Below are 14,175 nucleotides of genomic sequence, written 5' to 3' on the forward strand. Positions count from 1 at the left end.
CCATTTCCCCCGGGTGAGAGAAAAATCAGAGAGCTAATGTAATGGGTAATGAGTGACACTCAACATAAGAAACTACTGTATAACTACGATATAATATAAAACGTAAATGTAAAGTTCAACCACTCAACACACTCATCCCTCTTCGCCTTGATCTGCAGATTGTCTTATATGCTAATTGCCCTCCACATCATAAACAGCTTGCACACAGGCTGTACTCCAGTAGCCAATAGGTAGCAGGCTCACAATACAAAGCCAAATTACCTGTAATAATCAGAAGTGCCTGTTCAGAAAATACTTAATAAGAGCTTGTTGTTTATTCCCTTACCAAGAATAATAAGAATGACATGCTCAGCAGAGGGCCTTTGTGCTTAAGGTATTAGGTCCTGATTTTATGTTGTGATAATTACATTTAAATACTAGAAATGGCTAAATTCAACACAGTTGCTGCTTTTAATGTTAAAAAATATATTTTCTGGGGATGTGCAGGTAACACACTGACTGTGATTAAGTAAAGAAAAAAGAGAGGGAGTGAAGAGTTGGAATCTCATGACAGTGGACCGTAGCAGCCAGAGTCAAACATGGCAGCAAGGTCAAACAGTTCACCCAGTCCACATACACTTGGGAGGCATAAACCAAATATGGACGTATTCATCATTCGCGGCCGGCACAGGCTCGTACCCAACTGACATTAAAACCTGACTTATGCAGCTTTGTAAGTTGTACAACTCAGGTTTTATTGCACATTTCTGGCCTTTTTTTTTTTATTGATGTTTGCAATACTGCTGTAGTTCTTTTGAGATACTAAATCTTGTCTGCAGGGACATACCTCATAGAGAATCGTGCTGTTGCCATGGAGAAGAGGAGCGTAGCAGATATATGAATGGCCGACCACCCAGCCCAGGTCTGACGCTGCCCACCAAACCTGCAAATGGTTAAAAGGTGAAAATGTGAACAATGTCACCTGGACACAAACTTCTGTTATACTATTTAACAAGCGGAGAGAACATCCTCCTTCATACTAATTACTAATTTCTCAACTTATGACTCTTCAGTTAATATAAATCTTCTTTAGAGCAGAGAAAGATCTCTCTCGTTGCTGCCTGCATGCTCTTTGTTCTCAAGCACAGCTCTAACTCAGAAGAGAATGCTTTATTGCCTTACATCTCCGGGACGGAGTCCATAAATATTTGACATGGTCCATTTCAGCATCACAGCGTAGCCTGCAGTGTCTCGCACAACACCCTGGGGGACAAGATAAGCAAAAGATCAAGACTAGTGACAGGTATTGTGCTAAGGCGACAAAGCAGGGGTTTAATATCAGTCTAAACACAGCCCCTTCCCCCCTGCTCCACACAAGAGTACGGTACTTTACATTTATAATTCCAGTTGCTTTCATTAATTAATGGTGCTGCATAAATATTTTTGCACAGAGTGTGTCCTAATGTCCACAATTAAACAGTTTCTTTCCTCAAAGTTATAGTCTCCCTACAGGCATATCTGTGAAATTCACAGAAGCTTGCAGAGAAAAAAAGCTGGAAATAATGGCACCATTAAGTTCAGGAAGTAGCCAGCAGTTGGAAATTTTATATCATCAGTTGGCCAAAGACAAAATGATGCTATTTGAAAGGAGCCAGGGTTTTTCCATTTGAAACTGCCTGCAGGCAATTCCTCCTGCATCAGCTCCAGCTCCAGCTCCTGCTGTGGAAAAGCTCTGTCTTATTTTTGTCATGGCGATGGTGTTTGGATGGAGCTTGGATTGTTTTGCAGAGTCAAAGAGCAGATGAGTCACACGAAAACTCCGCACAGAACCTGACAGCATTCACACAAACACAAAATCCTATTACCCGTCTATGTGACAATGTATGATTACATGAAGTCTGCAAGTGTGGGATCTCCAATTTTATTTTTTTTTCCAATTTTGCTGCATATCACAACTCTGAGATGTCAGTACCTTTGGAGTTCCAGTGGTCCCAGAGGTGTAGAGGACATAGAGGGGATGGTTGGAGGGAACGGAAACGCAGTCATGTGGCTGAGCAGTGGCCATCTCTTCATCCCAGTCCAGACTCAACTCCGGACTCAGCGACACTTTCTCCTTAAAACACAAAGAAAAATGAGGAATTCAGTCTTATTTGCATTCTGATTAAACTACTATAAATAGGAATGTGTTACTGCTCTGCAGCTCCAAATTTCATCTATGAGTTATTAATCAAATCCATTGACTCACGGGGTTTGTAGTTTTCAAACCTTTTTTTTTTTTTTTTACTTTGGGTCGAAAAAGTGACTTGATAAAATAATAAATAAAATCTTCCTTCAGAAGGAATAAATATATATTTTACACAGTTATATAAAATTTCTACACTAAACTTTTCTGTTGAAACTGTTCTAACTCTCATCTGTCATTACAATCTCTTGTAGTCGCTATCACAGGTCATTTCAGGTCGCAGTTGAAGACCTTTACATCTTCTGTTGCCGACATCGGTCTCATGTCAAATCTAAGTGAATCTCTTTGATACTTAAATTTATGAACATTTAATCATTCCAGGAGGCAGAAGAAAAAAAGTCCTGGTCATTTCTTTTCTTTGGTTCACAGAAAATCGTTCAGTGTCACAGATTCTTGAGGCAGAGGACAGACATCACATAAAACCTTCAGATATCTGAAATGCATCTTTTTTTTCTTTTTTTATTCATACTAAAGCGAAGCCAGAGCAAAGCTTGGCTGATTTAACAAGGCTTTCATGTTAGACGCCGTGTTGAAAAAAACCCACAACCTCTGGCTTACTGAACGCGGGATATGATGAAGCAGCTGCAACCACCTTCAAAGTGGTGTTTCACATGATTTTAAGGGTTTCAGTTTCCAGTGGATTTCCTATGAAAACTATTTCACTGGCTTCACTGCTAACAGTCTCATGTCCATCCTGTACTGTATATATCCTCCATAAATTTTGCAAAAACCCTGACAGCAACCACTTAATTCACCAGAGAAAGCGCTGATAGATAAGACTGAAGAGATCAAACCAGATAGAATAACTCATGTAATGTTAATTTAAGAGCACAATAAAGCCAGAGAGAGGTACATGGCATAACTGATTACAAAACTGAACTGACTTAGACACGGAGGCCAGACAAGAAAATTGAAAGGAACAACTGCAACACCGTGCAATCAAGTTTAGAAACCACAAACAGTGTTTTTCTTTTATTCCTGTGTATATGTGAAACAACTTTCAATTTTCTGTCACCAAATTAATGCGTCATTTTTCTACACAGCTCAGACTTCCTCCAAACTGCAACTACACCAGGCTGCCTATAACATGCACCAACCTCCAGCCCTCAGCTTCACACATACTAGACACATTTTTCGCTCCGTCTCATCTACTTGCACCAGCTATACATCATTTCATCTTCTGATTCGGAGGCAGGATTTGTAAGACTATTATACCATTCATATATATTTGACCAATCCTGGGCAGTAATCCTTTAAAAATCCAACGCTTTAGATTCAGTTCAACGATTAAATGCTTTCTTATTGGTTAAAAACTGCAACCCCTTGCCTTCGGGAAATCCTTTTCTCCCGACAGCAGCCACACCGAGACCGAACTAATCAGCTTTACATATGGCCGGCTGCGATATTTCAGATACGTTTACATTCTGTCACATCACCAGCAGTGTAGGAAATGAGACCACATGTTCAAATTTAGCTTTACGGTGAGTTGTGCCTCTTACCATGTTAGGCCTGTTGTAGATGAGAACTTTAGAGGGCCTGTGAGAGCTCAGCTCCAAGGCCTTCTCCACCAGAGGGATGTACTCCACTCGTCTGCCTGGCTCGATGCCAAATGAGGCAGTAACCATCAGCTTGGGCTGGAAAAACACAAGAGATCAAGTGAGAATTTTGATTGTTTGAAAAATGTCAAGCACTTACAGCATCATGTTTTATAGCTGTATCAGAAACTGCAGCCAGTGCTGCAAGCGTCATACATACTTGAGAATTTGTTTTGCTGCATTTTTTAACAGGGTGTTTGCGTGTATGAGCCTGTTGCCTGTGGCAGCACTCCAGTGTCGAGTCAAACGCAGTTCACTTCACAGAAGCCTTTTTAACATGCATGTGATAGCAGTTGCATAGTAAATAGCCGGCTTACCACACATCTGAGGTGTTCCTAGAGCGTAAATGGCAATTCCTATAACTTTTTAGAGTTTGAAATTTGAGGCACGTACTTTCATAGGCCACAACTTTGAAGCAGATGGCCTCTAAATGCGACACACTCAGTCATTGTTAGCTCATTTTGCAACAGTGACCATTGCAGGGCATTGCAATGTGTATGACAATGCTAAACAAGGATCATTCAATCAACAAAGACAGTTTGAACATTTGATCAAGTAGCTGGTGGCAATACTAGTATTTCTTCAGATTCATATAAACACGTCACTCGGCAGAGATCAATATTGTCAGGAACATTCCCTGTCAAAATGTCAGATTCTTGCTTTCAGTGTTTCAGATATCTTTTGCAGGATGGATGACGCACATTACTAACTGTGCAAGAAAATTTCTATGTATTTGAAGTACATAAACACAAAGAGTCTTCAAGTCAGTCTGTCTGTAGTTTTCAATGAGTGGCCAGGGTAGTGAAGAGTGACAATGAGATCATACACTTCTGTTACCAAGGCTCAAGAAAAGATAAATCTCAACCACAAGGTGAATTATAACATTTTCAAACCTTGGCATGATTGATGCGGACAGAAAGCTCTTTGGAAGCAAAGCCTCCAAAGATGAGGCTGTGTGGGGCACCGATCCGAGCACATGCCAGCATGGTGAACATGGCCTGGGGCACCATGGGCATGTAGATGACCACCAGGTCTCCTTTGCGTACCCCATTCTTCACCAAGACTCCTGCTAACCTGGAAACCTGGAACAAGATACAGAGGAGACGAACCAGAGTTCTGAATATCAACATGCATTTTGGATGAGGACACACGGCGCTTTTTCAAATGTCTGATTAAGCAACACACCAAAGACACACTGTGCATCTGGGATTGTTCTATGCATTTTGTACATGGTTTCAAGGTTATGAATATGAAAAAAAAATAGTAAATTTACTGATTGCTTTCAACTACAAATGAACGAACTTAATATCTTTTTGTAAATTAAATCAAATTTAATTAAATGTCTTCTTCCATTGTGGGCAAAGACCAATAAAAGGCTGTAGCTATACTTCTGCTCATTTAGAATACATTTTGATTATAGCACACGCCATTGAATCTTAATTGAACTGAAGCATCTGCACAAATGTCAATGAAGTTAATTATTTCCCCTTCCCTCAGTTATTATGTTTTTCTGTTCTCCATGCTAATATTGGCTCAATCCAGCTGCCACAGAAAGAAAAACTTGGCCAACTGTCTCAGATGAAGGATGAAAAGTAAATTTATTGTCATGGCAACACTGACAAATTCTAATTTCAGTGCTCTAAAAGCAGCCAAAAGCTGCTTGCATGCTTCACAATCCCTTTTTAACACACACATCCCGGCAGTCCAGATCAGGCTTTAACAACGCGGCTCCATGCAGGTCTTTGTGTTATTATGTTTTGTGACTTCTTTCAAAAATACTGTTTACCTGGTCCTGGAGTTCCCTGAAAGTGATGACCTGTTTAGTTCCTGTCATTGGGCTGTCATAGATGATGGCAGGCTGCTCTCCACGGCCGCTCTCCACATGGCGATCCACAGCATTGTAGCACATGTTCAACTTCCCTCCAACAAACCTGACAGTGACAAACATAATCAGCCAGCACTTATTTTTAAACATATTGATTCACAACTAAAATACAATTCTGGTGAACAAAATATATCATATGCCACATCACTAAAAACATCTTTTTTTTTGGCTGGTAGGGTTTTTTCCTTACACTTTAAAGTGCAGCATAAATTGATTAAACCAATTTCAAGCAAACACAAATGCAGATGTCTGTACCAGCAGCACACAGCAAACCAATGCTCTTGATAAGGCGGTGGATGGTGTCTGAGCGCTGCTGTTTTAGCAGCCAGAGAGAAAGAGTGGCTGTACCCTTCATTTTAACATGACTGTACCAGATTCAGGCAGCTCTGCTATATGCTGCTAACAACACCCAATTTTCGGTTTTATATCATCCCCACTGCAGGAGGATGTGTGCGGGCTGTCATACATTTTAACAAGGTTTGCTTTTATCCGTCTTCTAAACATCCCACAACTTACTTTGACCAAATTATAAGGCCCTTTGAATCATTTTCAAGTGATATATGGTAAATTTTAAGTAACAGTTAAGTTTTAATTAGCCAATTTGTGCCTCTCAAGCAAGACTTTTGAACCGTTAGCTAGCGTAGTAACATTTTTTTCTGTTAATTTGCTCAACTACAAATCAATGCAAATCTATAATTACATTAACAAACAATTCAAATCATTTTCATTAGTTATTCTGAGTAGTTTCAGCTGTAAAAGCATAAACCTCAAAAACTGCGGAGTTTAAAGACATACACTACTCATTATGAGAGTTTCAGTGTAATTATTCGACATGCATGCACAGGTGGGAGTAATGCTGCATTCATGACCCCCCTGAAAAAAATCGGTATTTACAACTCCGACTCAGAAAAAATGATTTGCATGAACGGCTCCTATTTTTTTTTGCTTGCAAAGTTTAATGGGAAATTGGGAATTGCAGGCTTTAACTTTTAAAAGAGGTGGTGGTATGTTTCATTTTGAAGCTAGCAGACTTGAAAAGATGTTAGGGTTGCATTATAACTGGATGTTACTTGCTGTGTTGCTTGCAACATTGACACCTACCAGTTTGGGAACACTGGATCCTCAGCGTGCAAAGTTTTACTCCAAGGTTCAAACCAGTTAATGTCCTGTCCCATCTCACCCCAGAATCGCTCGGGGTTGTCCCTGGCTGCGGCGAAGGCTCGACTGTACGCCGACGTGTCGGATGCATAGTTTCTGCAGCACTGCCGGGCGAAGTACTTGTGGACATCTTCAGATGCATGCGATCCTGCTGCTCTTAAGCCACGTTGTTGTTGAGCTGCTGTCGAAACACTCCACAGTTTCCTCCCAAGTGTCCTCTTATGCTGGGCAGGAGCGCAGTGACTCAGGCGCAGTATGTGTTTTATGTGGAAGTGCATTGCTGCTGCTGCTGCTGCTGCTGCTGTTGTTATTTTTAAGTTAACTTAAACACTTCCGGTGTTTTTCTTGCAGGTGACAGACCCGCTTCTGTGATTCAACACTGGGCGACGTCATCCGGGGCCACCTAAAGGGAGAGAAGCCTTCAGCAGAAATCCTTACAATACCCTCAAGGAATGCGGACTATGAACTGGATGTAGTTGATGCAGGAGGAGCTTTGAGCTTCAACCCAAACTGTTACACAACACACAAATCGGCCTTAGTGCAAACAGCACTGTAAAACAGCCAAAACTATTTGTGAAAAATATGTATCACACTTTGAAATTTGCTGTGCAAAGATGAAAAGTTGGGTAAAATTCTTATTTTTGGGAGAGGTTATACAAGATGAAATCAAAATCACAGTTTTTAGCCTCACATAACCACCAAGACATTTTTTGGGGGGTTAGATATTTAGCCCGTGGCATGTCTTTTGTCATGCAAAACAAGAACAGATCCATGTCATTGATATTTACTTGTGAAATGCTTGAAGCTCCTTTCTAAAGCGGAAGCATTAAACTTTCATGGTCCTCAGGGGTCCCATCAATAACCCGTCTCCGGTTAAGGATGCAAATACCTCTGCTTAAACTGATCAGGGAAAAGCACTTAGGGGTTTGTTTGAGGATTTTTTTTTTTTTTTTTTTTTAAACATAATTGGGTATTTTGTATGGAATCAATTTAGAAAAACAACATGCCTCCCTCTCTTGTTAAGCTGAGTCACTCATTCTCCATAACAGCAGCTTGTGCAAACCCCACACAGGCAGCAGCAGCAGCAGCTCTGTGTCCTCTCAGATGGTACTGGCGTAACATCTCTTTCGTCACTGCGCATCATCCAAGCTGCTGGTAAATACCCATAATCCAGCTCACTGCCCCCCCCCCCCCCCCCCCCCCCCCCCCTCGTTGTGACCCCTGAACACTAGTTGAGTAACTCATGCATCTGATATTTCACTGTCATCTGTTTCTATTTAAACATGCAGAGCGGTGTTTTCTTTTTGACAGCTCAGGCAGTATCATGCATTTTCCAGGGAAGCCTCTCCATGGTATCGCCTTGCAGCTACTCGGTTCACCAAACTTGCCCTTTTACATGTTTGAAGGGAAAATAAACAGTGAAATTCTTTGTCCCAAGTGACAGACAAAAGATATCAGCTAAAAACACATTGTGTATTGTCCATATTTTTAATTATTTATCAAGGTATTCTCCTAGTTGTCCTGTGGCTTTTCAGACATGATGAAATCGTGCTTGTTTTTTTTTTTTTTATGCATAATATTGATTTAAATTTCATCACATTTCAACAGAGCATGTAAGTCACAATCTATATTCATGTATAACTATAATCAAAGCCCTGACAGTGAAAGCTTGCCTCCCCTCTCCTCTCATGCTGTAATTTGTCTGGTCAAAAGGTCTGGTTAAATCACTTCCCTCCCACCCCCCACCCCCCAGGCGCTGCCATAACTCTTTTTAAATAACAGTGCAGATGCTATCAGCAGAATATGCATCATTCTTATACTCTCTGGCACTGGACGTGCACAGAGCGCTAACTAATAGAGTCCAATCAGACCTAAACCGGAGACCAAGACAGCTCCTCCATCTTGCCCTCTTCTCTGATTTTATGTGAGGAGTGTGAATTTTTTGTTAAGCAGGAAACAGTCGGCTGCTCTTCAGAAAACAGTTAGAGGCAAATTACCAGAGTTTATATCTGCAAATGATTAATCTCCAAGCAGCATTTTTTTTTTCCCCCACAGTGTCTGAATATGGATTTATAATCAAATTAGTTTGAAGATAATGATTACCATTTTACATCCTGAATGGGTTTTAGATGCAGCAGTGGGCTGAGAAGCTTGTGGATGATTTCAGTCAACATTATTCATAGTTTAAAATGACGGATACATCATTACAGCTGAGTGAATTTGTTCTAACTGACTAAAACTGAACATGATACAAAATAGTAGGGGCATTTAATCATTTCAAGCAGTACACTGGTGATATACGTCCAGGTAAAAGTCATTATTATTGTTATTCTTTCCTCATTTAATGTCAGTCACAGCAGGAGATGATGATAAGAAGAGGCTGATGGATTCAAGAAAGCTTTTACACACTGAGATTTAAACATGTCTGTAGCTCAATATAAATACGCATGTCTTATTATTTTTTATTCTCAGTCTATTGGCAACTGAAGTGCAAAATGAGCAGCTGTACAGCATCATTGAATTTTCTTATTTTATGCTGTTTAATATTGTAACGAAACCAGACGATACTTCTGTTTATTGCTCCATCTCAAATGAAAAGAGATTAAATCACTCAGGAGCTGTAAAAACTCAAAATCCATCAGTTCACAAAAACTACAGCAGCATTATATTTATGTAACGAACGTATTGTGTATACTAGATATTCCCACTTAATGTGACTTAATGTGAAATCTCTTATTAAAACACATTATTTTATCATTTTTATTTAAAATGTGTTAAACTGACTGAAATCTGCAGTCTGTACGGTGGCCCTGAGGGCTCAACTCACTTCAACTTAAGAAAACACATGCAAATACACAAAGAACAAACAATGGCCGTCATCTTCATCAATTTGACAACAGATGCAAATACTTACAACACAACCAAATACAGAAACACCCTGCAAGTAGCACAAACCACAATGACAATGTTGCCAGGGGACACAAGGAAGTGACAAACCCAGCTGGGATGCACTTGCATGGGTGTATTATTAAGACATCCATGCACACTTGTTGTCCAATGCTTTTAACTTCAAAAGTCACAAAGCATTGAACAACAAGTGTGTCCCAGTCGGGTTCATCACTTTTTAGTGTCCCCCTGGAAACACTCTATTGTCGTCTGTGCTACTTGCAGCGCGTTTCTGTATTTGGCTGTGTTGTGTGTATTTGCAGAACATTTGTTGTACTAAACTGTACTAAACTAAAAGATTTGTGTGCAGGCCGTTTCCAATAAACTAAGTTATGTTGATGAGCAAATTGGGATTTACATTGTGTGGTGGAACAAAGGGGACAAGTTGCAATATCATTACTTCTATTTCCAATTGAGAAAGTGAATGGGTGCTGGTTCCCTGAAGGGGGCGTCAGTGGCCTTATGGTTAAAAGAAAGTTTTTTTGTTAGAGGTCAACATACCAGGGCAAAAGAAAAGTCTTTGTCAACCTTCACTTCATGTGCCCTTTAAAAAGGTAATTATAATGAAAGTCTGTTTTTAACTGTACAGAAGAGCCTTTGAGAAGTGGGTGAGTATCACCATGGAGCTATTCTAGTTGTTCCTCTAAAGAAAATTGCACATTTGTTGCATCAACCAGTCTTGTTAGAAAATGAATTCCATTTTCAAGACGTCTAGTATCCAGTAGCTCACACATGTTTACATGATGGTGCACTTTCATTATCTGTCAGTCGCTCCCTGACGGGGCTTAGTACTAAACAACAGCACTGCTCTGGATTAACAGCCTGTCACATCATGCAGGAAAACCTGAACATAAACTATGAAATGAATAGGCCACATTGTTTTCTGGATTTATTTTTTCCCCCCCTGCGTGACATGCCATATAGTCAGTGCTGCACGGGGATTACAGTTGTCAAAATTTGTGATCCAACCTCCCATTTTAATAAATACAAGTTGAATGATTATTACCTGGACCTCTGTGTTCATTTAGTGAAGCAATTCTGCTGTCTATTGGAGAACCACAACAAAGACATGACAGCATCCCACAGTGCAGTGCCAATGCAATCCAATGTACTGTAGATTTTAAAGGCAACCAAAGAAGACTCACTGCATTCTGCTAAGAAATAGTCCAGTACCACAACTTATTGTACTTTTTGCTTTGGTTTTTGTAAATATTAAACAAACAATAAAGGTAATGCATTAAAAGTGCTGTGTTTTATTTGAAGTATTGTTATTCATAAGAAGATATATTCGTGGTTTTATGAACCAAAAACCATCTCAATGTTGTTTTACATCTCCTCTTTCAAGCCTCTCTCTGAAGCTCTAGTAAAAACAGGTCAGTGAGCCAATCAGAAGAGAGGAGGCTCCGAGCCTCTCTTCTGATTGGCTGAGTGTTTTCTGGGTTATCAAATAAGAATATAGCAGATTTCAGGTAAGCAGAGAAACCAAATCCTGCAATGCAGAACAATCCAGGTGGGCGGGGCTTGGGGCATGGCTGAGGGTGGTTACTGTTTCGTTGTGACATCACATTGTTACGGAAGTCCTCACAGCTGGTTTTTATGATCAGTTCCTGAATACAGGCTTGTGCATTTCTCTGTGGACGGAGCGCTCTGATACTTTCACAGTATTGGACCTTTAATTTGTGAATTTTAAAGGTGCTGGTAGGTGGATATTATTACCTTCGAACAGAGCCAGGCTAGCTTTTTCCCCCAGTTTCAAGTCTTAGCAAAGCGGCTGCTGGCTGTATTTTTAGATTTACCGTACAGACACAAGAGTGGCATTGATCCGCTCATCCAACACTCAACGAGAAAGTCAATAAGTGTATTTCACAAAATGTTGAACTACTCCTTTAATGACAGCACCAGTTGAATTCTTTTTTGCATGAGCACTGATGAGAAATGCAGCCCACAAATGAAGCTCTGACACTGATTAATGTTTTGAGCTTTTGTCTTGTCGTGTGTTTCTGTCCCATCTACACGGCCTCTTGCATCTTCTTCTGGTCGAGTGGAGGCCTTTCAGAAATCAATTTATTTGCAGTTTGAGGGCTTTAAGAGCACTGCAGCATAATCCCACCTCTTAAAAAAAAAAGAAAAAAGAAGCAGAACTGTATTCTAGCCCATATGGATGGGAGCCTGTAATCTCTCTGTGCCCTCTTTCTGTGCGCTCTCATAAGCCCTCACCCTCTCTATCCCCCCCTCCAGCCTACCACTTACCATCAGTTTACATCTGCATGCAGCTGGGTGGGACTGTGGGTGGCTGGAATTCACCAGCATGTGGACGGTGTGATCAAAAGTGCACAGGTTTAGGAACAGTTTCAATCAAACACAGAGCACATTATGATGACAGAAATGCTTGAAATTGGAAGAAAAAAAAAAACAATGTATGATTTTACATTTTTAAAATTACATTATTATACCCTCTCCATAGTTGATCATTGGAAGGGAAGTGAGGTTAGGAGTGTGGGTAATTGCTTCACAAATGGGTATAGGCCAGAAGTGACTTTTTCCATGCAAGGCAGGATAAATGAGATTCAAAAAATTTCACTGACTCAATGTGATACAGTGAATTTTGTCCTGAACAAAAGGTGCATATGAAAACCTAAATATTGGCTCTTGCCTTAGGTGTATATTCATGTTTACAGCTTGCATTTGTCATGGGGGTTTGTGAGCCATGTGACACGTCATGCTGCCTTAACAGCCCCCCGCCCCCCCGACCAGGGATTCTCTACTTGTTTTTGTCGAGCACTGCCTCTGTCAAGTGTAATGACTGGCCATGTATGAGATATGCCACAGCAGCAGGCACCATTAGGCAGCAGATCTACGGTAAATGAAGGGAGTCAGTGGTTTGGCTCCGTTCTGTGGTAGCATATAAACATGAGGATTAATCCTTAAGCCCTTCAACTAAGGTTCACTACCATCATTCAGTCCTTATCAGGCTGCATGCAGCGCAATGTAGCCAGGAGAGGAGATAACAGGCGGGCATGGCTCAGCGGTTCACAATAAACCTTAATGGCAAGCGTGGATGCGATCAGCTGATCTCTGAAGTGCATTGGATGGATGGATTATACATGGCTGAGCTTTTACACGCGCAGGCACAAACACACACACATGATAGCAAGATTCAGCAGAGAAAACCTGGGCTATACTGGTTTACACTGTTGCATGTGGTGAAACCATCTAGTATGTTATAGGTGTGTGACGATGATTGATGACTGACTTTTTTATTTAGTCTGCAATAAATTATTACACACCCGCAGTGAGTTAGAGAGGACACTGGCCCTGCATGCTGCCCTGATTTATGAGCTGCACGATATGGTCAAAAATATGTGGACTCCCTATTCACATTTGTTTGTGTATTTGAGCTATTTTCATGTTTTGGACAAGGAATCTTTATCCCACTTTCATGAAATAATAATCTCACAGAAAACTACAATACTTTGGACAATAGTTTGCCTCCAGCTTTGTGGCAACAGTTTGTGCTCTTTCCTGTTGCAACATGGCAAGACCCTCATATACGGCCCAAGCAAGGGCAGCAAGGAAATCTTTTTCCCCAGTTTGGTGTGGGAGAACGTGACTGGCCTGCTCAGAACCAGGACTTCAAATCCCCATTGAATACCTTTGGGATGAACTGGTACACCAAAAGCAAGCCCGGCCTGGTCACCTGACATCAGAGACCGACTTCACTAATGCTCTTCTAGCTGAATAGGAGCAAATCCCTGCAGCCAGGTTCCAAAATCTAGTGGAAAGCCTGTCCAGAGGAGAAGTGGCTGTTATAGCAGCATAATGACACCCATGGGGTTGAGGTTGCAAAGCTGCTTTCTCCACATCATTTGTGGGTGTCCACATACTTTTGGCCACGTAGTGTAATAGTCATTAACCTGACTCCTCAGCAGATGTGCATTTTATTAATTTTATACAATATCACCAATTTCATCAAGCTATTTAATCTAATGCAAGGGGTTAAATATATATATATATATATATATATATATATATATATATATATATATACACATATATATTATACATATTTATATACGTATTCACTTGTTTCCATTGTAAATGTATTTAATGTGAAGAAGAGCTTGAATAAAGTGCCATATCTTTTATGCGAGTGGTGGATTGTTCCGCCTCGTTCTGCCAAGATGGACATTTATATTTTTCCACTGCGTGTGCGTAAAGCTGCTGTTCCCCTGCAAACAATGCCAGGTGATGATGAGATATTATGAGGATGGAGGTAGATTATTTCCCCTCCCAACCACTCCCAGCCTCCCTCACTCTCACTCTCTCCCTCTCTCTCTCTCTCTCTCTCTCTCTCTCTCTCTCTCTCTCTG

General features: G+C 40.6%; 1 protein-coding gene across 1 annotated transcript in view; it reads right to left on the reverse strand.

Moving 5' to 3' along the window:
* Nucleotides 1-7,324, reverse strand: part of acss3 (acyl-CoA synthetase short chain family member 3) — a 40,751-nt gene extending 33,427 nt beyond the window's left edge. The window contains exons 1-7 of the mRNA XM_023413112.2: nt 6,803-7,324; nt 5,603-5,747; nt 4,710-4,898; nt 3,721-3,855; nt 1,952-2,092; nt 1,162-1,242; nt 827-922 (exon numbers count right to left, since the gene is read on the reverse strand). Coding sequence (XP_023268880.1) covers nt 827-922; nt 1,162-1,242; nt 1,952-2,092; nt 3,721-3,855; nt 4,710-4,898; nt 5,603-5,747; nt 6,803-7,137 — 1,122 coding nt within the window. The 5' untranslated portion in view covers nt 7,138-7,324. The remainder of the gene's footprint in view (nt 1-826; nt 923-1,161; nt 1,243-1,951; nt 2,093-3,720; nt 3,856-4,709; nt 4,899-5,602; nt 5,748-6,802) is intronic.
* Between the last annotated feature and the right edge of the window lie 6,851 nt (nt 7,325-14,175).

The sequence above is a fragment of the Seriola lalandi genome, unplaced genomic scaffold (genome assembly GCF_002814215.2).
Source record: "Seriola lalandi dorsalis isolate HSWRI2012SDOR001 ecotype SW California unplaced genomic scaffold, Sedor1 jcf7180002054504, whole genome shotgun sequence".
Classification (NCBI taxonomy): Eukaryota; Metazoa; Chordata; class Actinopteri; order Carangiformes; family Carangidae; genus Seriola; species Seriola lalandi.